The sequence below is a fragment of the Pezoporus flaviventris genome, unplaced genomic scaffold, assembly GCF_033815535.1.
Source record: "Pezoporus flaviventris isolate CSIRO_AGI_PZ_B2104156 unplaced genomic scaffold, CSIRO_AGI_Pfla_v1 ptg000031l, whole genome shotgun sequence".
NCBI lineage: Eukaryota > Metazoa > Chordata > Aves > Psittaciformes > Psittacidae > Pezoporus > Pezoporus flaviventris.
The window spans coordinates 28297758-28321697 of record NW_026892579.1 but is presented as its reverse complement, the minus strand read 5'-3'; the positions used below and the strand labels follow the sequence as shown (position 1 = coordinate 28321697).

General features: G+C 42.4%; 2 protein-coding genes across 2 annotated transcripts; both read left to right on the top strand.

Moving 5' to 3' along the window:
• Nucleotides 1-673: 673 nt before the first annotated feature.
• Nucleotides 674-7992, top strand: LOC133272884 (uncharacterized). Its single transcript, XM_061460545.1, has 2 exons — nt 674-712; nt 7897-7992. Exons 1-2 carry the CDS (start codon nt 674-676, stop codon nt 7990-7992), a joined length of 135 nt encoding a protein of 44 aa, XP_061316529.1.
• Nucleotides 7993-8309: 317 nt separating this feature from the next.
• Nucleotides 8310-15603, top strand: PTP4A1 (protein tyrosine phosphatase 4A1). Its single transcript, XM_061460544.1, has 5 exons — nt 8310-8448; nt 9954-10046; nt 10426-10556; nt 12852-12926; nt 14167-15603. Exons 1-5 carry the CDS (start codon nt 8344-8346, stop codon nt 14282-14284), a joined length of 522 nt encoding a protein of 173 aa, XP_061316528.1. The 5' UTR covers nt 8310-8343; the 3' UTR covers nt 14285-15603.
• The last annotated feature ends 8337 nt before the right edge of the window (nt 15604-23940 follow it).

Below are 23940 nucleotides of genomic sequence, written 5' to 3'. Positions count from 1 at the left end.
GCGCCCCGCCCTCAGGCACCCTCCAACCCGGGAACTGGCTGGCCGCAGCCGGCGAGCCGCAGCAGCTGCGGGGCGTCCATCGACCGCCCTGTGCCCAGGGCGCGGGGAACCGTCTAGAACTCGCCGTCCCAGGGGAGTCGGAGGCCGCGCCGGGTGGTTCAAGGCCAAGCCGCCGGCTGGGGGAGCGGCTCCCGCGCAGGGCGGCTCCAACCCGAATCCAGAGGCGTGTCCCGCTCTGCCTGCGCCGCGCCACACCCCATCCGGCCCTGCCGCCACCCGCTTCATTCACTAACCGGTTCTCGCCGGCTGCCTCCGCCTCCCGGCTGCCCCCCATCTCCGCCCAGCCGGCCGGCGCCACATCCCCCGGCACCTTCGCTCCCGCCCCCCGCACGCTGGCGGCGCCTCTAATTGGGCGAGAGAAACGGCCATCGGTGACGTCCACGAGAGAGGGTGGGTCCTGGGGCGCCAGTGCGGGAGGCGGCGCCGAGTGTCCCTGCTGGTGCAGCCGCGTCCGCTCCGCGCCATCCTGCACAGCCGCCCGCCGCCGCAGCTGTATGGTCCATCCCCGCTCTGCCGCTGAACCCCCTCCGGCAGCTCCGCGGCCTCCAGTGCCTCCGCGTCCTCCTGGTTCTGCTCCTCCTGCCCCCGGCGGTGGCGCCCGCACCCCGGCTGTATGATCAGGCTACAGTCTTCAATGAGTAACCATATTCCTGTGAGTGTCGCCCGCATGTCCGCGCCCTCAGCCCGCCTTCCCCGGCCCCTAGCGCCGCCGGCTGTCTGGTCCTCAGGCTGCCCGCGTGTGCCCTGCTACCGCGCCTCTCATCCCCCTTTTCCTCTGCCTTCCCCGTTTCCTCCATGTTTCTTTGTTCTGTCGGCCGGGCCACGCCGGCTCCGGGCGGCTGCTCGCAGGGCCGGGCTGCGGCTTCTCCCGGGCGGGCTGCAGGAGAGCCGAAGAAGCCAGCCCCGGTGCGGGGGTGCTCAGCCTTTTTGGCGCCCCTTAGCTACTTCTCTCTCCTGACGGTGCCCGTTTCTTCTCTGCCGGGAGAAAAGGAGGGGGCGACCTCTCCGCAGCTCCCGAGCGGCCCGGCCTGGGCACAAAGCCGCTTTGTGATCCTGGCTGCTGCCGGCCCCTCCCGCTGGCCTGGCATTCTCCCCCGCCGGTGTCTGTCTGACCTGGGCGGGCGGGCGGCCGCCGGGAAGGGCAGCGCCCTTGCGGCCGCGGCCCCAGCACCCCCGGACTTTGTCAGGCAGGCAGTGGCGGGAGCTGGGAGCCCCCTGCCGGGAGGAGGCCGGGACCGGGCGGCGGCTCCGGGGGACAAGATGGCTCCGTGTCGGGAGCCTGATCGAAGCGTGATGCGAACCCGTGACCGCCGCAGCTGGGGCGACGGCCCGGCCCTTGGGGCGGTGTCACGGCCGGGAAACCAGCTCTTCACCGGGGAGAGACGGGCAGGCCGGGAGCCCAGCGCCCCAAGGCTGACGCGACGCTCGGGCGGCCGGAGCCTGGGTCTTAAGGGGCAAGCCAGGGCTTGCCCGTGGCTGCCCGCCAGCCCAGGGGTGCGGTGGGGAGCGTGTCCGGGCCATGCCGCTGGTTGCTGGGGCGTCCGGTTCTCGCCCCCCGCCGTGGCCCCACGTGTGCGGCCGCCGCCGGGGCGTGGGCGGCCGAGCTGCTGCTTTGTCTCCGGCGTCCTCGGGTGGACGTGAATCCTTTCCGAAATGAGTTTTACGCAGCAGAGGTGCGGTATGCACGAACTCCCGTATGCAGCTGGCCTTGTTCAGGCCGGGCTTTTAGATGGCTCTTCGGCCGAATGAAAACTCCTCAGAGGAGTCACTCGAGTACACGTTGAAGTCGATGTTTCTGCAACAGTGTGCCATTATCCCTCAGAAGCTCACAAACGCGGTCAAATTTTGACCGAAGCTGCTTTTAAGATCTTGCCGTCTGGCTTTTCGAGGAAGGCATTTTCTTCCGGAGGTGGATCACGGTTTCAGCATCTGAAGTTTGTGCTTTCCTCATCTGCTTGCCAACTCCTTGCTCTCCCTTCCCCCTCCCAGGTAGTCTCGGTGCCAGTTGCTGCCTAGCATCTGTGACCGCAGTTCACAAACAGTGCAAGGCTTGCTGGTGGTAGTAAGTCCTTCAAAAGTGGGGAAGCAAGCAAGACAAAGCATTATGAGAATCAAGTAATCTACAGTAATAGAAGCGGGATTAGTGGTAGTTATGTGCAGATCTTGGTTGTGGTCTCATAACCAGATGTGCACAGAGCAGATGTTACGAACTGACAAATGCACAGTCTCTGTAGCGTGAGGGACCTGCAGTTCTAGTGTTTCTTACCACTGCTGTAGACAACTTTCCAGTATGTCTCCGGCATCTGCAGAGTCTTTCCCAAGCAGTGAGTGACTCAGATGTATGAACCCTGTCTCCTTGTAATCTTGTAAAACTGTGAAATCAAAAAACATGAAGGTGACACTTTAAATGGCAGTTCTTACTATTCCATTGATGAAACAGCAAAGGGTTTTGAAATTGTTGTACAGGAAAAGAATTGTTTTGGGGGAAATATAAAAGAAGCAGCACAAAATTGCACAGCCATGGGAGGAAATAAGAGAGTGAGAAAGAAAAATGAGTGACAGAGTGGGAGCCAAAGAAGGATGTCGTTGTCTTATCAAAGCTAAATGTGTCAGGCAGTAAATAAATAGCATTTAGCCTTATCTGATAACTTCTATCTTGTGCAACCTTCCTGTTCTGACAGAATACATGCCACGTAAGAGTGCTGGATCTGTCCCAGTGTGTGGGCTGTCTATAAGTGATCACTTGTTCTCTTAAAGATTAACCAGAGCACCCAGATCAGAGTATTACTGAATTCTGAATATTCTAAGTAGCAGATAGTAACTTTACTAAAAAAAAAAAAAACCAAACAGCTAAAATTTACTCACTCAGGTCAATACAAGAGGTACTTCTGTGTTAAATGTAAATCTGTAGCTCCTTACAGTTTTCTACAGATTAAACTTCTTGTTTGGCACTCTTACCCTTATTAGACGCAGTAAAATAGAGCAGTAACCATGTTTACTGCTTTAAACATAATGGAGTAATTATTGAGTAGAATGACAGGGTTTATGTCATTTGCTATTGAAGTGACAACATTAAGTCACTTTGAGATTCTGCTTTCAGAAACTCTGGAGGCCTCACAAGGCAAGGACATGGTTTCTGTGATTTATTATTTTTTCCTGATATCTGCTGAAGCTTCTTTGTGGGATTTTTTTGGTTGGTTGGTTGGGGAGGGTGGAGGTTGGTCATTTGGGGATTTTTTTTTCATGGTCCAAGCAGAACTAGAAACACAACCACATGGCCTCAGTTTTATCATCTCTGGAAGCTCTATTGACTTGTTAGGCAGGAAGCCTTGAGATAATTTTTTCTTCCCCCTAAACTGCATTCTTGGATCACAAGAAACATCCTTCACAGAGCATGTTGCAACAAATACATGATAAAACCTTTGGAATCTCCCCTCTGTCATACATGAATGTATTTTCTTAGGCCATTGGTCACTTTCTCTGGTCCAAAATGGGTAGTGTTATCACCATGGGTATCCTAATACAGGCATTTGTGTGCCCAGTAGATAGGAGACCCATCATGTCAACAATACCTAATGATGTGCCTCTACTTTGTGTAATGATTCTGCAGTTTGTACCCCTTAACCCTCCCGCTTCTTGTCTGCCTTAGCAGTTGCTACTTAGGCTTTGGGTAGTAAGAGAAAGGGGTGTTTGTCCCTCAGTCTTTCAGTAACTTTTTGTCACGTAGTAAGGTAGAACAATGAACTTACTTGCAGGTGTTCTCAAACTATAATGAAATGTAGTTCTAGCTTTCTAGTTCTGATCCTGTGGTTTCAGTAGTTGAGCAGGTAGGTTTTGACTTCAGAGAATGTGGTAGCACGTGGTTGGTTCTGGGTATGTTTCTGGTCTATGAGCAGATGGATTGAGCAACTGTGAACCATCTTGCACATCTTCTGAAGTTAGAGTGACGTGTCCTGTAACTGTAAACAAGCACTTTTGTTTGCATGCTTCTCAAGATACTACCTAGTTGTGAACAAGAATGTCAACAGCATAGGATAACCTTAGACCTCTCTGCTTTCCACCTGTCAGTAACAGTCTAGTAAGTTACTTGTTACTTTCATAAGCAGTTTTTGCCAGACACAAGTGATTGTTTCAAACCCAGAATTAACATGCAACTGAATCTGCTTGTCAATGAAGACAGATACTTTAGCTTTCAGCCCTAAAGACATGAATTAAAGCTTTTCTTTTCAAGATGAATTCCTCTTGCTTTTCCTAGCATAAACAATGGTAGATGGTACAATCATAATTAACATTACTTTATCCCATATTGGACAGGATACCTTCTCTTAATAGGTGGTCCTGGTGTATTAACCTTAGTTTTGTTTTACAAGTTTATTTTGATGGGTCTAACACCCTAAATGTTTGGCTTTCAGTTACTGATAGGAACAGCTGCTTTTATTTCCAAATCCCTGATGTGTTAATTTTCCTCAAGGAAAACACGTGTAAACTGAAAGGAATATGCTGGAATACCCAGCTTGGTGGTACCAACAATGAGTTGCTGTTAAGCATACAGTACTCTGCACTTGAGTTTCACTTCTGCAGCCTTACACTTGCATACACTATCTTGACTTTTTGGATAGCTTACCTACCAACTAGTTAACTGTCTCAGACAATAAAGTAATTTAAAAGTGTATTTCCAAGCTTCTCAAAAGTTAGCTCATGCAATTTGAGTTTTCTCTAAGCCTGAAGTGGTCTTAATTACTACAACACTTTTTATAGCTTATTTCTTATCCTCCAAGTCTTTTTGCGAAAGGGTGAAGTATACTACTCTGGCTTAGTGCCATGGCACAAACAGTATGCCAGGGTACTACTTGTCTTTAATTTTCATTTGACTCCCACAACAGAACTAAACTTGGTTAGCAAAGCTGTCTTAAGGATAGTACAGTGTGTTGCTGGCCAGAGAAGTTGGTCTGCATGTGGAGCTTTCTGACTAGAAATGGTGAGAAGTGGTGGCATTCACATCAAAGGAAAATGTGAGCTTTGTTTCTTTGTACTGGGGCAGCAGTAGTTGCCAAGGCAAACAGTGAGAACTCAAACTTAATATTGTGTAATATACTTGCTTCAACTTCGTGTAAGAATTTGAACTTTGCACCCAGTTTCTAGATATGATTAACAATCTGTGTTTAAAAAGTAGGATTTATTACTTGACTAATGCTTTGCTGCCTGTCTTCCTCTTTACCCCTGTGATCAGTTTGTCTGGTATCATACTGAGTACTAATTGTGTACTAATGACAGCATGCCTACCAGGCTGATGAATCCTGATTACATCTTACTTCCTACTTTCCTCAGTGTGGGGTCATATTTACTGTTAACAATTACTCTACATTCTTTCCTCCCAAAAAATCTCTATCTTGCAGATTGAAAGGTCTTTTATTTACCCTAGTGACTTCATTCTATCTCCTTGAGCTCACTTGCATGCATTTCTGTTTCTGACAACCTTCACTCTACCAGGGAGAAAGACTGGCCATGGCTCCTCTTAGCAGTCTTAGAAGAGAGAAACATGAGATCTGCCAGAGCATGTGAAAAGCAGCACAAGACCTTGTGCAGCTCTGTCTGCTTAAAGCTGTGCTGTTCTGTTTCTTAAACTAATTTAAAGTGACTTTAAATAAGCTAACTTTTGGTCTTTTTAGTTACAATTTTAGGTGTTCCTTAGGTCTGCTCCTAGGAGTCTTTTTAATACACCCCTGCCTTTTGCTAGGGCATGGCTGGTGTGTCAGATCATGATTCTTGGAGGTCTGACTCTGAATTATCCTGGTTCCTGTTACTCTGTTGGTCTTTGGCTTCAGAGGGTCTTCTTATTCATTTCATGCCTTTTACATTTAGAGTTCCCACTGTTCCTCAAGCTATCACAAATAAAACCTTCATTCTACAACCCATACAGAAATGGATATGGTAATTATCTGGGGCGGCGGCCTAGTGCATATCAAATTGTCTTACTAGTTTCTTGTATTTGTTAGCAGGTTTTGTTTCTTTGGGGTGTGTTTTTTTTTGTTTGTCTTTTTTTCTGTGGTTTTGGTTGTGGGGTTTGTTTTGTTGTTGTTTTTTGGTTTTGTTTGTTTCTTTTGATTTATTTATTTATTGTAGCCTTAAAACTTCTCACAGGGAAGCTGTCTAAAAACATGAAAAGGATGCCTGAATGTGTTTGGCTTACATTTTTTTTTTTAGAGGTCTTTTGTAACATTGTACAATGCTGCTCTACCCATCTGTTACAATCCAATCTCCTAATGATTCTGATCGTTTCTGTTACTACTACTCTGTTACTGAACTTCCTCTTCTCTGGATTTACGAATGGAGCAAAGCTATGTCTACAACATAAAAACACTGCTGCAATTCTTTAAATTATAGTTGTCTTTAAGAACTCTTATACTGCCAAGGTACCTAGATGACCTTTAAAGGTCCCTTTCAACAGCTATTCTGTGATTCTATACCTCTTAGAAAACTCAACAATTATTAAACTATTGGTCTCTTGTGGCTCCTGCTTAATAACAGTTTTTGTTAGATAGACTCACTGTAGTCTTATAGTATAAGGTTTAATGCCTGTAGTGGAATCTTAGACTAACTTCAAATCCTAGATGGCAGTTAATGACCATGATTTATTTGCATGTCACTTTTTCTTCCTGCCCTTTGGGAAAGTGAACGAAGATACTGGTTATTACCAGCACTTACTGTATAGTTGTCTTAATTTGCTTTCTCATGATTGGAAAGTTTTTCAGCACAGGCTGCTGCTTTCATAGTCTTTTGAATGGGAGGGTTTGAGTGTAGAACACTGAAATAATGTCTCTTATTTTCTCATGCACGCTTGCAGTGATTATATGTGTGGATGGATGCACAGAGCTTGCTTGTAGTTTAAAAAAAAAATCTGAACACTGCTACAGTGAAGTTACGGGTTTTGTTTGCTAGAAACTAGATTTATGAAGGCAAAGAACTGATATTACGTAGTTTTAGCTAGACTATGACCACTATCTTGGAATATTAATAAAGTCATAGTGTAAAAAGGCAGATGAAGGTTGCCTTGGGTCTTCAGCCTTTAGTGTGTGAAATGTTCCTTAGTCAGAAATCTGTGTGACCTGAAAGTCTCAAAAAATGTTCAGAAGATCACAGTTTTTTGTTAGCCTACAAAGACCTTGCATTTGCTTCCACAGTCTCCCATTTGAGACAGCTGGATTTAGGTGAATTTTTTCTTTTTTTTTTTTTTTAACTGGCTGTTCTGTATGTTAATTAATGATGCTTATGCAAAGTAAGTCTTTTGCCTTTAAGAAGTGATTTTACATCTATGTAGAGACTTGTAGGTTTTTTTTAAACACTAGAAATTGCTTGATACTCAGCTTGAGTGTCAAACAAGGAATCTCATCCTTGCCTTCATGGGACTGCTTAAGGTCAGTATAACTTTAGTATGTGTTGTATGCCTCCTAATTCAGAATGTAAAATACAGTTGTATGGGTATCCTGGAAAAGCTGTGCTTCATATAAATACAGAGTTTCTTGAAATCTGGTGTCTTCTTGCTATGTTTATCACATTTGAATTGGTATTTTAATACATTTCCATTTCTGGTGTTGAAACAACCCTATATGCAAACTTTGTATTAATTAAATGCATTTATTTTCAAGTAATCCTTGCTAAGAAAGGTTAATGTGATTCTTGGATTAAAAAAAAAATAAAACTTGTGAAACTGCTTAGTTGCCCTGATTTTAATTTTTAATTTTATAATGCTTGGTGTCTTCAAAACAGTCTCACTTCACCTGTGCTCATTATGCTTCTTTTTTTGTTTGTTTGTTTTTTTTTCTCTTCTCTTTACAGCAGTTCTGTGGTGTTCTTGGTCACACATTTATGGAGTTTCTGAAGGGCAGTGGAGACTACTGCCAGGCACAGCACGACCTCTATGCAGACAAGTGAACTGTAGAAATTCATTACTACTCCACCAAGAAGCCCCCCTAAGAGTGGTTGACCAGGATAAGTAGTATTGAATTGAAATTGGCAGAGCATTTAACAACAGAATTCAGACCTGGATGGGGTAAACCTCAGTGCACTGCCTTTCTTTTGCCTCAGTATTACTGGATTGAAGAGTTGCTGCTTCTTGTTAGGAGGTTCATTTCATTTCCCATTGCTCCCAACTTCATACGTCCAAGCACTGAGAATTTCACGTGGAGTATAGTGAAGTAGACTTCCGTTTCTCTACATCACTTCTGTATTAGAATTTTTTTTTGAATCCTTTCATAATCTTGTTGCATGTTTATCTAAATCAATATGGCCCGAATGAACCGCCCAGCTCCTGTGGAAATCACCTACAAGAACATGAGATTCCTAATCACACACAATCCAACCAATGCAACCTTAAACAAATTTATAGAGGTAAGGCCAGAACAAAGTTCTTATTGGTGCGTTTTTTTTTAACATCTGAACAGCATGCTGTATTGATAGTTTCCTCCTTTACTAGTTGATAACAGATGTGGAAGCCATATGAAGAGGTATGACACTATTTGTGTACTGACCTTTTTCAAATACCAGTGCCATGATCCAAAGACCTACAGATAAATCTATTCACCAAAACATACTTCTGAAAGTGAGGCAAAGAAATAATTATACCATATAGTATGTTGTACATTGGTTAGGCCTGAAAACAGGAATTATCTGGCAGAATTATGTGTCGAATGATACAAAAGTAAGCTAGTGATAAGAATTCAGTTTTAGATTAACTTAGAGTAGTGTAACATTTCTCCTATTGTGTAGTGATTAAAAAGAGAATAATTAACTATACATTATGGATCAGAAGCTTAGGAACAAATAACAGGATGGCAATATGCTTTCATGACTCTAGTATAGCTTAAGAGAATCCTCTGAGAGTCATAGTGAAGTTTGTGGTGGTAGGCTTGCTCTGCATCCTGAGCTGCTGAAGCTACTGTAAGTATTTCGGCACCTGCTGCAATTGTTTACTGACTAAAGCTAGGTTGCTTGGCATATATTGCTAGTATCTGAGTAGATCATCCGAACCTTGAATCTAGCATGTTGGAGCTATAAACTGCATAGTTAAAGTGAATGCATGTATTCTAACAACAGGTTCCTCCAAAGTTACCTCCTGGTAAGGTCTGAGCTTGTAATGCAGTCTCTTGTCCAGTGTGGGATAATTTACAAGAAACGGAGTGAGATAACATTTGCTTGCCTTTATACTCCCACTACTAAGTCAAAGATGCTAAGGCTACATTTCAGTCATTTCAGTGACAGCTACAGTGACAATGATGGGTTGCTGCAAGGAGAATGAAGAGTGATCACCTTTTTTTTTTTTTTTTTTACTATTGAGGGTAATAGCAAAATGTAAAGCAAAATTTTGTTATTCTTTAGTTATGGTAACTCAGGAACTGGAACAATGTATTGTCCTGTGCTCTTAACAGTAGGAGGTTTTATAAGCCTGTTCTAAATAGAAGGAGAGAAAGGGAAGACCTAATCCTCATATCAAAATGCTTTTAGTGAAGTATGTAGCTTTGCAAACCGGAAACATCCTGTTACTTTAAAAGGAATTATCTTTTTGGAGATAGACTACTTATTTCATCAGTATTTATCTGGATATGACTTTAAAAGAAGAAAGTCTGATTGAACGTAACAAACCTTAATCTTCAGATCTGTTTGCAGCAACAAGTTAAAGATCTCTGGCATTAGCACACAGGTTTTTAGTTATTTCAGCTGTCTGTATTCCTCACAGGGTGGCCTTAATGTCTCTGAGTTTACTTACTGAATATTTTCAAGTGGTGTTAAGCTAACCAACAAAAAATTCAGTCATAAGTGAAGTCAGTTTACTCTTAAAGCAGGGTTATTATTTTTTGTTGTTGGTTTTTTTTTTTTTTTAATTTATAATTCCCTAGGAACTTAAGAAATACGGTGTTACCACAGTGGTAAGAGTGTGTGAAGCTACTTACGACACTGCTCCGGTGGAAAAAGAAGGCATTCAGGTTTTGGTAAGTAGTGTAGGAGCAGAGTTTAAAACCAACGCACTCCCTCACCCCACCTCAAAAAGTAATTTCTGTTGACACCACGTTATTAGCTCTACAAATGTATTCCAGCAGCTGATGGAGGCAAAAGCAGTACAGACATTTTCTCTTGTCAGGAAAAAATAGCCAGGCTTGAGCAAAATAATTTGCTCAATGAAAATTGATTGAAAGGACTGTATTCTTAATATTGCTATTGCTATAGTTATACTACTAGAAAATGTAAGCTCGAGTGGTTCCCTTAGCTGTCAGCTCTTTTTTCCGTTGTCCCCCACACTGCGTATGCACACAGCATACAGCATAAAGAGTTCTATGCTTACGTATTTATATATGTCATCCTGTATTCTAGGATTGGCCTTTTGATGACGGTGCTCCACCATCTAACCAGATTGTCGATGATTGGCTAAACCTCCTTAAAGTTAAATTTCGTGAAGAACCTGGTTGTTGTATTGCTGTACACTGTGTTGCTGGTCTTGGAAGGTGGGTAAAGTTTTAAAGAACTGTTGAATTGCCATGCTTGGTCAGACTTGTTAAGATCAAGTACAAAAGTTTACTTGAAGTGAATGTAAAATAGTCACATGCCACGTACTGGAATGACGTCACAGTTAAAAGTCATTCAGATGGCAAGGAAATGGTTACAAGTACATATTAGACTTAAAGGATTTTAATTAATAGATGATGCTGTTATCACAGCTCTTTCACAAAAATTACTGGGTGAAGTAAACAAGTATAGTCTTGCACCAAGCATATTGATGAGTGTCCCATTGATATTATGTCTTGCTAAGTTGTCTCTATTCTCATGGATGTGGCTTTTACTAAGTTTTCTCTCCATCCGCATTTCAGCAGTATTATCGGCCTCCTTGTACTGAGGGTATTGTAACCACTAGCCGCAAAAAAGAGGGATGTTCTGGCACATCATGACAAACTTTCATCTACTACCTGTTTGGGGGATGAAAAGTGTTTTCCAAAGTCCCAAAGCTTTGTTTCAATTTCAGCCTCAGTTGTGAGAACATAATGGTTTTGCTGCTATTGTTCTAGACTACCTGGAACTAGATGTGTTCAAAAACCAGTAGCCATATTCTAGCCATGGATTTCAGCATATCCAGTATAAAATGTAGGTTTCTGGTCTTGCTGTCCATAAGCCTGGCTTGTCCATTGTTTGTGTTATGGCTTCACATTAACAAATTTGACTGTAGTGATGAATGCTACCAAAAGAAGTCCCTTCAGCTGCTTAAAATGGTATCTGCTGGGCTTGCCTCAAAATTAGGCAGTTAATTGGTGGCAGATCCTAGCTTTTTATCCTGTTGGATTTTTGTTTGTGGGTTGTTTTGTTTTGCTTCATTTTGGGGTTTTTTGGTTTGGTTTTGGCTTTTTGTTTTTTTTTTTTTTGGTTGGGTTTTGGTTTTGTTTTTTTTTTAATCCCTGAACATATAGAATGACAGAGTAGTTAGGGTTGGAAAGGACCTTAAGATCATCAAGTTCCACCCCCGCTGCCATGGGCAGGGACGCCTCACACTAAACCATATCAACCAAGGCCTTGTCCAACCTGGTCTTGAGCACTGCCAGGGATGGAGCATTCACAACCTCCCTGGGCAACCTATTCCAGTGCCTCACCACCCTAACAGGAAAGAATCCAATCTAAACTTCCCCTGTTCAAGTTTTAACCGGTTACCCCTTGTCCTATAGGCTTGCTATGAGGTGCACAAATGTATTGTTAGCCTGTGGAATGAGGGTTTGTCTTGAGGTTTTTGTTTGGTTGGTTGGTTGATTTATTTTTTTTTTTTTTAAGCCATAAACTGCTATTGTATTTGAGTTTGATTCGTGTCAGGCTTTCCTGACTGAAAACTGTGTTCTGTCAGAAGAATAATACTGTGGCAAACAAGGAAATCCTTGGGGGTGTGCAGCACCCTGTGGATTGCATCTGTTCCTAAAACTTGTAACTAGTTCTAGGGCTTGTTAGTCCTTGTTGCTATGGGGTCCTCACTGCTTCTAAGGACACTTGTTTATGGGAATAGAAGCCCATGTGCAACTCTCGCTCACTATCAATTGGATTTGAAGCAAATGGGCAAATATTACTTGCATTTTATTCCTGCTGTTCTCTCCTATACCTAAAGTCAGATGAACAAAGCTCAGGTTAATTTAAATCCCATTTTTATATGAGGATGGGTAGCTCAAACAGATGGTATAATGGCTAAGAAGTCACTGAATCAGGAGGACTGTGTGGATGAAGCCCTCTACAGGCAGGTAGGATCAGCCTCAGTCTTGCCCTCGTTCTCATGGGGGAACCTTATAGCAGCATTCCAGTATCTGGAGGGGGCCTACAGGAATGCCAGAGAGGTACTCTTTATCAGAGACTGTAGCAATAGGACAAGGGGTAATGGGTTTAAATTTCAGCAGAAGTTCAGGTTAGATATAAGGAAGAAGTTCTTTACTGTGAGGATGCTGAGGCACTGGAACAGGTTGCCAAAGAAGTAGAAAATGCTCTATACCTGACAGCATTCAAGGCCAGGTTGGTCAGAGCTTTGGGTGACATGGTCTAGTGTGAAGCGTCGCTGCCCATGGCAGGGGGTTTGGAAATAGATGATCGTAAGGTCCTTTCAACCCCTAACCATTCTATGAAAAATGGCTTCTGCCTGTCTTTTTTTGCTTCCTCATGGGAGAAATATCAGATACACAGGACAGAAAAGAGAACTGGGGGAAGTTAACTCTTTTCTAAATATGTATTGGCAAATGCTAAACTGATGTTGGGTTTGGTTTTGTTTTTTGTTTAACCAGAGCTCCAGTCTTAGTTGCGCTTGCACTGATAGAATGTGGAATGAAGTATGAAGATGCAGTGCAATTCATAAGACAGTAAGTATGAAGCTAATATCTAGCTGTTTCCAAAGTTTAACATATTGATGTATCCTTGGACACTAAAGCAAAGCAAATTCTGAATACTGTTCTTGTCTTACACTCTTAAAATGTTCAGACGTACTAAATATTTTAACACACATGCTGCATACAGGCAGCGTTGTAGGACTTTGCTTGTGTGGTGGTTTTTTTTCTTGTTCCTCTGGAAACCAGAATTGGGAAGTAATTATTTGAGCAAGATTTTTTTTCTTTTTTTTTTTTTTTTAAATCTTAATAAAACCTTTAACAACTAACCTTCAGTTAGATCTGCAGGGTTATCTTTGTGCATATGAGAATCAGAATACCTTTGAAATTTAGGTTCTGTCTAATAGCTAGAGCCAACAGTCATTCGTATTTGTGGATCCTTTCTTCTGTATTACATCAAAGTGTGCTAAACAGTTCTTCCTAGTGTGGTGGTGTTTTGGGGGGGGGGGGGGGGGGTGGCAGGGGGGTTTCTGCTATTCTACTGCATAAAAAGATTTCCTTGGGTTTTTTTAATAAATGTATGTATGTTGGATGAGAACAGTTGTAGTCTCGGTGCCTGAATTTTGCATATATTTAATTAACTATAAGAAGCTGCAGATCATATAAACCGTACCAAAATACTTCTTGCATAATTGCCAAGCCTTTAAAGAATTAAATTTAGTATGTATGTCTTAGTAGGCTGGTGTATATAAAATGAGAAATAAGCCTGGTACATATTCCAAATGCTCAATGTACCCTTTTTTCACATAATTTTGGTTTGCAGAAACCAAGAAAGCTCAATTTCTGTTAAGCTTTTATTATGGGGAATTACAGTGTTTATAATATGTACTTTAATACTGCAGTAATCTCTATAATTATTTGAAGAGATTGCATAACTTCAGCTTCAAGACCACCATATCATGTCTGCTTTCTAGCTTCCTTTTGAAGTTCCTTCTAAGGATATTAATATAAGATCATTGGCTTGTGTACATCAGGTTAACACACTGTTTAAAATGCTGTGTACTCCTTTTAGCATGCAGTTCAGTAAGGCATTTGTGAAAGGAAGCTACCACCCTCTTTCCTGGCACTTTTAATTATCCATATTTTGGTTACAGTCTTGACTTAATGGTGGGGTTTTTTTTAAGGGACCTAAAAATATTTTTCTCTGGTTGGTGATATTATTTCACTGGGCAGTAGGTTAATGTTCTGTTTAAAATATTTTTTTCCCCTCCTCTAGGAAGCGGCGTGGAGCTTTTAACAGCAAGCAACTTCTGTACTTGGAGAAATACCGCCCCAAGATGCGTCTGCGCTTTAAAGACTCCAATGGTCACCGAAATAATTGTTGTATTCAGTAAAGCTCAACAGCCTACAGTACTTCTTTGGGAATAAAGGATGGAAACTAGAATTAAGCAGACTGCATGCCAAAGACATCAGTCTGATACTTTTTTTTAGTAGCAAAGGAAGCTTCCTTAGGAGTATTTAATAGGCTAAAGGCTTAGTAGAAATGCAACTTCTATATTTAGATAAATACCCATCTGTTTGGAGACCCAGTAAATGTTTTTGCTGTACCCTGTTTCTGAGCTGTCTCCTTGTTCATTAACTACAGGTTCAAATAACCTTTAATCATGCCATTGAGTCTTTACCACATAGTTTCAACTACTAAAAATTGGGGTACTAAAAGAAATCAATTTGTAGAGAGATTAGGTGCCAAAATACCCAGCATATCAGCTACATGTTTTTCCATATAAATGAGCATAGTTCTGATGATGTGAGAACTACCAGCTTACCTGGACCCTTACCTTTTTTTTGTTTTTCTACAGTCATTTCAATATTTAAGAATATGGCCTCTAAGGTAGTCTTGCCTGCTCACTGTATGTTTTGTCTCCCACAATCGCATGAGAATTACCAGGATTTGCACAGTCTTGTCTTTTTAATACTATGAATTACAGTGACTTTTTACCCCAGCATCTGTACTTTTCTGTTACCTGAACCTCTCCATCTTACAAATCATTACTCTCTGGTTACTCATGTAGAAAATCTTTTAAATTGTACAGAAGCACACAAGTCTTTAATGTCTCCAGACAAAAAGCCTTACAGTAAAATTAATGTTGGCACTTCATGTGCAACCGAACAGAGGGCCTGAAAATGTTGGGAGGGGCTATTTAATATTTCTAGTAAAATGTTGCCTTTGTCTTGTGCAGGAAGTATAGAATATGCCCTTTACTTTAGTAAATATTTTTTTAAAACGTAGAAATGCTTTGTTATTGTAGCTAAAAATTCTTAATCAGAAAATTTCTGAAAAATCTTGTAGTTTCTTTTACTGTACCTATTGGAAGTTGTTTACCAACTATTGCTTTGTTGAAAGTGTGATTTTTTTTTTTTCTTTTGTTTTTTCTCCTTGAGTTTCTGCTATGAATTGGGCAGACTTCTGTAATATTTTGTATGCCTTTCAAGCTGCGTAACTTAATATTTGGATACTTGATAATTTGTTTTATTATGTAATTGATAAAATGGTGATGTGTATTAATGTTAGTTCAACCATATATTTATACTGTCTTGGGAATGTGTGGTTATAGTTCTGTGGGAGAAATAATTTTGCCAGTGTTCACCAGCTTGTAAAACCTAGTGCGAGAGCTTAAACATCTAAATAAATACTGAAATGCACTTGAAAAGTCTGTTGAAACACTCATGGCTTTCACTTTTTTGTGTGCTTTGTCTGCAATCTTGTGTCTAAATTCAGAATTATCCAGGCATCTCTTTTCTTTTAAATCTGGCCCTCAATGTCCCCTTTGCTGTAATGTTTGCTGATTGTTTTACTCATAAATAAATGTGGACAAAAATTAATACTAGAAAGTACAGTATTTCTTTATATAGCTTATTTTTTATATTCCCCACTACTAAAATAGTTGCTTACAGTTCTTGAAACTGTCTTTGCAGTAAATGCAGAAGCATACGCACATCTGTAAAGCTTGGAGAACAATTTTATCAGTAGCCTTAGAAGGTAATTACAAAATAGTATGATACAATGCTTCATTGTCAAGACTGAAGCTATATCCAGACAGGAGATAGCCTAAGAATTATGTGAGCTAAGAGCTGTGTTTGAGTTTACAATGGTGACCAAACTTCCTGATGAGAACTGGAAGATGTTCTTAGTAACCAGCTGAGGTGGTGATCATAAGCTCAGGCCAGAATTAACCTATGCTTAAAATTAACCTATGGTTAAATATATGTTGTCTTTTAAAGCAGTGAGGTGGGATACTATGTGCAACATTGGCCTCAATGAGATTTGATGAAAGGTACAGTCTCATTATACTTTGAAATTCTGTATGATTTTAAATGCCTGAAATGGAATATAATTTAGCTTAGTCCACAAAGCAGCAAAACTTTTAAATCGGCTCTCCTTTGGAAGTCAAACTTGCTTTAAAGGATATTTTTATAAAGGAATACAGCTTTTGGTTGAGAAAATAAGGCCTTTTCTTTTGGAATGCTGGCCAAAATCATCAATGTTTCTGTTGTCAAAATGGACTAGACTTCAGCAAAGACATAACCTACAAAAATTCTGTAACTCAGAAGTACAGCAGGCTGATGTAAATACTGGTTTAACACAGATTAATATCCATGTTAAGTTAAAAATATCCACTTGGCCACTCATGCAAGTAGGAGGAATCTGTAAAACAATTGCCAGTAAAATACCTGATTTTTTTTTTTTTCTATTTAAATATATCAGTGCAATTTCTGTACATACATCAGATTTTGTTGCATTCTCCACAGGATTTACACTGGGAAGGAGGGCTGCATTTAGGTTAAAAACTAACATGGCAGTGCATGTGAACATGGTCCTTTGAACTCTTCAAACCTGAGAGTGGACTTGACTTTATTTCAGTAGATTTGAGATTTCTAAAGAGGAAACACTTTTGCATACTGTCCCTGTTTAAAGCAAAGATGAAGTCAACTTCTGAACTATTCCCACACTTAGACGTGAATCTCAAAAAGAAAATACTTCTTCCTCTTTTGTCTAACAGCTGGTAGGTTTTAGGGACTAAAATGATGACTACTTATAACACGAAGATGAAGTAGCAGATGGAAATACATAAAATAAATAAAAATCTATATAATTTTTATCAATTCACAAATAAAAGGGAAGAAGATCTTAATGGAATTACTGGATCTTCAGGGTAAAGCCTGGCGTAGAAGACATGCTCTACTGTTATGTCTAATTTTAGATGCTTAGAATGGCTATATAACTGTTTTGTCCTTTTTTCAAGAGTTATGTTGTGGCAGTACTTAATTACATTGTAGCACATTCTTGTACTCTACTAGGCTATGTTTTGTGCTGTGGACTTAATGGCTCGGGTGGGCATGGTTTGTAGATGGTGGTAGTATTACAGGATTCCTTAGCATGTAATGGAAGATAAATATTTATGGGAAACAGGAGAGGAATAGCATGATCTTACAAATACTGCAGCAGAAAACATAGGTTTCCCATACCGTTTTGTAATATAGTCTCTAATGCTGAGAAAAGATAGTAAAAAAAGAATATTCTGTTACTGGATATTGAAAAGGATATTGAAAAATGCGATTTTCTTGAATCTGATTCTCAAGTTCTGAGCTGTCAGTTTCAACTGAAGTCAGTAAATACTGTACTTACATATGAAATTATGTAGTATTGTGTATTTCTGAACAGTCCTGAAACATTTTAGACTGTGTACTCAGAACTAGTTAATGCTTGTAGTTGTTAATCTCCCTGGTCTTCAGTTTTCTGAGCATAAAAAAAAACATTCCAGTCACAGAATCATAGAATAGTTAGGGTTGGAAAGGACTGTAAGATCATCTAGTTCCAACCCCACTGCCATGGGCAGGGATGCCTCAGTTTTGGAGATAAGCAGTAATTTCTGAACTAATCAGATGCATCTGTATAATTGCAGCAGAAACAGGAAAATGTGTAATTCTGTATTGAGTGTAAAACCTAGATTAAACTTAAGATCTTGTTTGGCCATAAGAGTGGTAATAAAGCACTGCTCATTCATGTGAGCATTGTTCCTCCCTACAAGTGAGATGGGGGTGGGAGGAAAGCTGTGTAATTAGATTTCAGTATTTGAGAAGGTCAGACTAAGGTTTCATAGGTGACATTACCTGTATCATTTTTAAGCTTTTGAGTATTTGAGTGTGTACTATTAACAGTTTTTTCATTGTTATTTTAAGTATGTGCAACATTAAGTTAAATAGTAACTGAGAGATAGTATTCAACATTTTGGGTTTGTTGGGATTTTGCTGTATCATGAAGTATTTTCAGGAAGTATGGGCAAAGTTGTCAAACTGGAGATCATAGTTAATCTACTTGGAACAATGTGTTTGGGTTTTGTTTTTTTTTGTTGTTGGGTTTTGTTTGTTGGTTTTTTTTTTACACATTTTTCTAATCCCACTGTAATAAAATGAGTAGTTACACTTCTAGTTGAATTCACATTTTAAAATCTGGCTGAAAATTGGTAGGTTTTTTATTAGTTTGGACTCATCTAACAAATAGAGACTTACACATGAGTAGAGGCTTCCCTTACACTTAGTGAAAGGGATTTTGCACTTCTCAGGCAATTAATCATGTGCTGAGAGGTATCTAAAATAGGCTAGAAGAAGAGCTCTCCAAAAGTAAGACCATAGTCTGTTAAGAGAACATGGGACAGCAAATTCAGTTTGTTACGTTGGGATCTACAAGTAGATTAAATCAATCTCGCTTTACTTGTTTGAGTGCAATAGTACAAAGTATCAGGTAAAGTATTGTGTATTTCTGTCAATGTACTTGAGAAATTACCTGCCCTTAATCATAGAATCATAGAATCGTTAGGGTTGGAAAGGACCTTAAGATCATCTAGTTCCAACCACCCTGCCATAGGCAGGGACACCTTATGCTAAATCACATCACAAAAGGCCTCGTCCAACCTGGTCTTGAACACTGCCAGGGATGGAGCATTCACAACCTCCCTGGGCAACCTATTCCAGTGCCTCACCACCCTCGCAGGAAAGAATTTCCGCCTTATATCCAACCTAAACTTCCCCTGTTTAAGTTTTAACCCATTACCCCTTGTCCTGTCACTACAGTCTCTAATGAAGAGTCCCTCTCCAGCATCCCTATAGCCCCCCTTCAGATACTGGAAGGCTGCTATGAGGTCTCCATGCAGCCTTCTCTTCTCCAGGCTGAACAGCCCCAACTTCCTCAGCCTGTCTTCGTACAGGAGGTGCTCCAGTCCCCTGATCATCCTCGTGGCCCTTCTCTGGACTTGTTCCAACAGTTCCATGTCCTTTTTATGTTGAGGACACCAGAACTGCACACAATACTCCAGGTGAGGTCTCACAAGAGCAGAGTGGAGGGGCAGGATCACCTCCTTCGACCTGCTGCTCACGCTCCTTTTGATGCAACCCAGGATACGGTTGGCTTTCTGGGCTGCAAGCGCACACTGAAGCTGGCTCATGTTCATTTTCTCATCAACCAACACCCCCAAGTTCTTCTCTGCAGGGCTGCTCTGAATCTCTTCTCTGCCCAACCTGTAGCTGTGCCTGGGATTGCTCCAACCCAGGTGTAATAAGCATTGACAATTATAACCTGATTTGATTTTGATTGATTTAGATTTCTGCTACAAATAATTAGAGTGAGCCCTATTAGGCATTACTTTTCCTCTTGATAATCGCCTGCATGAATGCAGCTAATTTTGACATATACTGTTCTAATACGTTCTGTCCTCAATGCATTGATATTTAATTATCTCAATTATGACTCAAGTTACTTATGGGTAGAAAACATCTTTGTAAATTAATAGTGGTTAAACGGTGGTCTGACCAGAAACGATATGGACAGTGCCAGAAGATCAAGTTGCCTGCTTCAGTTTCTGATTCAAATGAGAACTCTTTCAAAGCACAGCTGAAGAAAACCAAATAGCAGAGTGTTTAGATACATGGGAATGCCCGGTATAGAAATACTCAAACAATAGAAAACAGGTAACCTGTGTCAGTATAACAAAACTGACTGGGGGGGAAGCTGCTTCCCGCAGTCTGAGGGGGATGAAGAAAGACTACAGGGCCTTGGGGCGGATGGTGAAAGAGTCTGGGGCTTAAGTGATCTTCTCCTCACTCCTTCCATCTTCCACTGATGATGTGGGAAGGAATGGGAAGATTCAGTTCATAATTGATTGGCTTCGAGACTGGTGCTACAGGCAGGGCTTTGGATTCTTTGATAACGGCTGGTTTTATAGGGCACCAGTCTGGACAATGACAAGTGGGAAAGGTTTATCTCACAGAGGCAAAAGGATGCTGAGGCACGAATTAGCAGGGCTCATTTAGAGAGCTTTAAACTAGATTTGAAGGGGGATGGGGTTGCAGCTGGGCTTGCCCCAGTGGGGCAGCACTCCAGAATTGATGAAGACTGGGAGGCCTCCTACAATCCTAGGGTGAAATCGGTGTGCTCAGCTCGCTCCCTGAAATGCCTGTACACCAATGCGCGCAGCATGGGAAATAAGCAGGAGGAGTTGGAAACCTGTGTTAAGTCAGGAGACTATGATCTGGTGGCAATTACAGAGATGTGGTGGGACAGCTCACATGACTGGAATATAGTCATGGAGGGCTATGTCCTTTTCAGGAAAGACAGGCCAGCCAGGCGGGGTGGTGGGGTTGCTCTTTATGTGCGGGAGCAACTACAATGCACCGAGTTCTGTCCAGGGACAGATGATGAGCGAGTTGAGAGTCTGTGGGTGAGAATTAAGGGGCAGGCTGGCAGGGGCGATACTGTTGTGGGTGTCTGTTACAGACCACCAGATCAGGGTGAGGAAGTTGACGAGGCCTTCTACAGGCAGCTGAGAGTGGCCTCACAGTCACAGGCTGTGGTCATCGTGGGGGATTTTAACTTCCCTGATGCTTGCTGGAAGGACCACTCAGCAACCCAGCCGCAGTCCAGGAGGTTCCTCCAGTGTATGGATGATAACTTCCTCCTGCAAATGGTGGATGAGCCGACCAGGAGAGGAGCGCTGCTGGATCTCATCCTCACTAACAAGGAGGATCTGGTCGAAGCAGTAAGGGTTGAGGGCTGCCTTGGTTGCAGCGATCACGAGATGGTGGAATTCAGGATCTTGTGTGGTAGGACTAGTAGAATAGCAAGTAGAATTGCAACCCTGGACTTTAGCAGGGCACACTTTGGCTTTTTCAAGCAATTGCTGGGGAAAATCCCATGGGCAAGGCTGTTTGAAGGTAAAGGGGCCCAAGATGGTTGGTTGACATTCAAGGATTGCTTTTTCCGAGCTCAAGATCAGAGCATCCCGACACGCAGGAAGTCAAGGAAGAGGGCCAGGAGACCTGCGTGGCTAAATAGGGAATTGCTGGGTATGCTCAAGTGGAAGAGGAGAGTTTACAGGTCATGGAAGGAGGGGCTGGCCACTTGGGAGGAATATAAGGCTGCTGCCAGAGGATGTAGGAAGGCAGCTAGGAGGACTAAGGCCTCCTTAGAATTAAACCTGGCGAGAAGGGTCAAGGACAGCAAAAAGAGCTTTTTCAAATACATGGCAGATAAAACTAACACCAGAGGCAATGTAGGCCCACTGATGAACGGGATGGGTGCCCTGGTGACGGAAGATACAGAGATGGCAGAGTTACTGAATGCCTTCTTTGTCTCTGTCTACTCTGCTGCAGGCAGTCCTGAAGAGCCCTGTACCCCTGAGACCTTAGATGAAGTCAGGTCGACGGAGCGGTTTGCCTTAGTCGATGAGGAATGGGTTAGAGACCAGTTGAGCAATCTGGACATCCATAAATCCATGGGTCCAGATGGGATGCACCCGCGGGTGCTGAGGGAACTGGCGGAAGTCATTGCTAGACCACTCTCCATCATCCCATTTACCAAGTCTTGGGAAACGGGAGAGGTGCCTGAGGACTGGAGGAAAGCAAATGTCACTCCAGTCTTCAAAAAGGGCAAGAAGGAGGACCCGGGTAACTATAGACCGGTCAGCCTCACCTCCATCCCTGGGAAAGTGATGGAACACCTTATCCTTGGTACCATCTTAAGGCATATCAAGGATAAGAGGGTTATGAGGGGCAGTCAACATGGCTTCACCAAGGGGAAATCATGTTTGACCAATCTCTTACCCTTTTATGAGGAAATAACACGGTGGATGGATGATGGCAGAGCGGTGGATGTGGTCTACCTTGACTTCAGCAAAGCATTTGACACAGTCTCCCACAGCATCCTCACAGCTAAATTGAGGAAGTGTGGTCTGGATGATCAGGTAGTGAGGTGGACTGTGAACTGGCTGAAGGAGAGAAGCCAGAGAGTTGTAGTCTATGGGGCGGAGTCTAGTTGGAGGCCTGTAACTAGTGGAGTGCCTCAAGGGTCAGTACTGGGACCGGTATTATTTAATATATTCATCAGCGATTTAGATGAGGGAATTGAGTGTACCATCAGCAAGTTTGCTGATGACACTAAGCTGGGAGGAGTGGCTGACACGCCAGAAGGCTGTGCTGCCATCCAGCGAGACCTGGACAGGCTGGAGAGTTGAGCAGGGAATAACTTGATGAAGTATAACAAGGGAAAGTGTAGAGTCCTGCATCTGGGCAGGAACAACCCCAGGTTCCAGTAGAGGCTGGGGAAAGACCTGTTAGAGAGCAGTGTAGGGGAGAGGGACCTGGGGGTCCTAGTGGACGACAGGATGACCATGAGCCAACACTGTGCCCTTGTGGCCAAGAAGGCCAATGGCATCCTGGGGTGTATTAGAAGGGGGGTGGTTAGTAGGTCGAGAGAGGTCCTCCTTCCCCTCTACTCTGCCCTGGTGAGACCGCATCTGGAATATTGTGTCCAGTTCTGGGCCCCTCAGTTCAAGAAGGACAGGGACCTGCTGGAGAGAGTCCAGCGCAGGGCAACGAAGATGATTAAGGGAGTGGAGCATCTCCCTTATGAGGAAAGACTGAGGGACCTGGGTCTCTATAGTTTGGAGGAGACTGAGGGGTGACCTTATTAGTGTATATAAATATATAAAGGGGGAGTGTCACGAGGATGGAGCCAGGTTCTACTCAGTGGCAAACAATGATAGGACAAGGGGTAATGGGTACAAACTGGAACACAAGAGGTTCCACTTAAACTTGAGAAGAAACTTCTTCTCAGTGAGGGTGACGGAACACTGGAACAGGCTGCCCAGGGAGGTTGTGGAGTCTCCTTCCCTGTAGACATTCACTTGTATGTGACAATATGTCATCAGCAAATTTCACAGATACTTGTTCTGAAGAACTTGAATTACATTTGGGTTTTGGAGAAGAAATAATTGAAGGCAATAAACTCTTCTTCACAAATCATAGGCCCATTGTTATGATAGTGATCTGAATTGGACAGTGCCGCTTCAGCATTGACACATATTCCATTGGCTCCTATCTAGAGGCTACACACTCCTTGGTGTTTGCTTTCTTAAACTCCCTAGTAAATCTGTGTGTCCCAAGGTAGGGCATGCAAACCCTGAACTTGCCTTTCACATTTCAATTCAACTGTACAACAACTTTCAATTCTTCCTAATAAAAGCACATAAAGGCAATGAGGGCATAGCAGATCTGTGAAGTTGGTAAAGAGTTCCCATATACTGCAAATACAACCATGTCTTTAAGCTCAATACACAAGGTGTTCTACAGTAACCAGGTCCTTTCTGCAATGCTACTTTCCTGCCAATTGACCCCCACCCTGTACTGGTGCATGGTCTATTACATGCACATGCAGGAGTTAACAACAAAAATTACAATGCTCTCCATCCACTGAAGCGACCATCTCACCAAATTCTATCAGATTGGTCAGACAATTCTTGACCTGGATAAATCCAAGTTGGCATGCACACAATCCCTTCTTTTTCATGTGCTTCCTGGGAAAGGAAGTGAGGCTGATGGGTCTGGTTTTTCCCTGGATCATCTTTCTTGCCTTTCTTGAAGATGTGCATGAGGGTCTTCTTCCTCCAGACGCCAGAAACTTCCCCAAACACCATAACTTTTCAAAGATTAGAGAAGT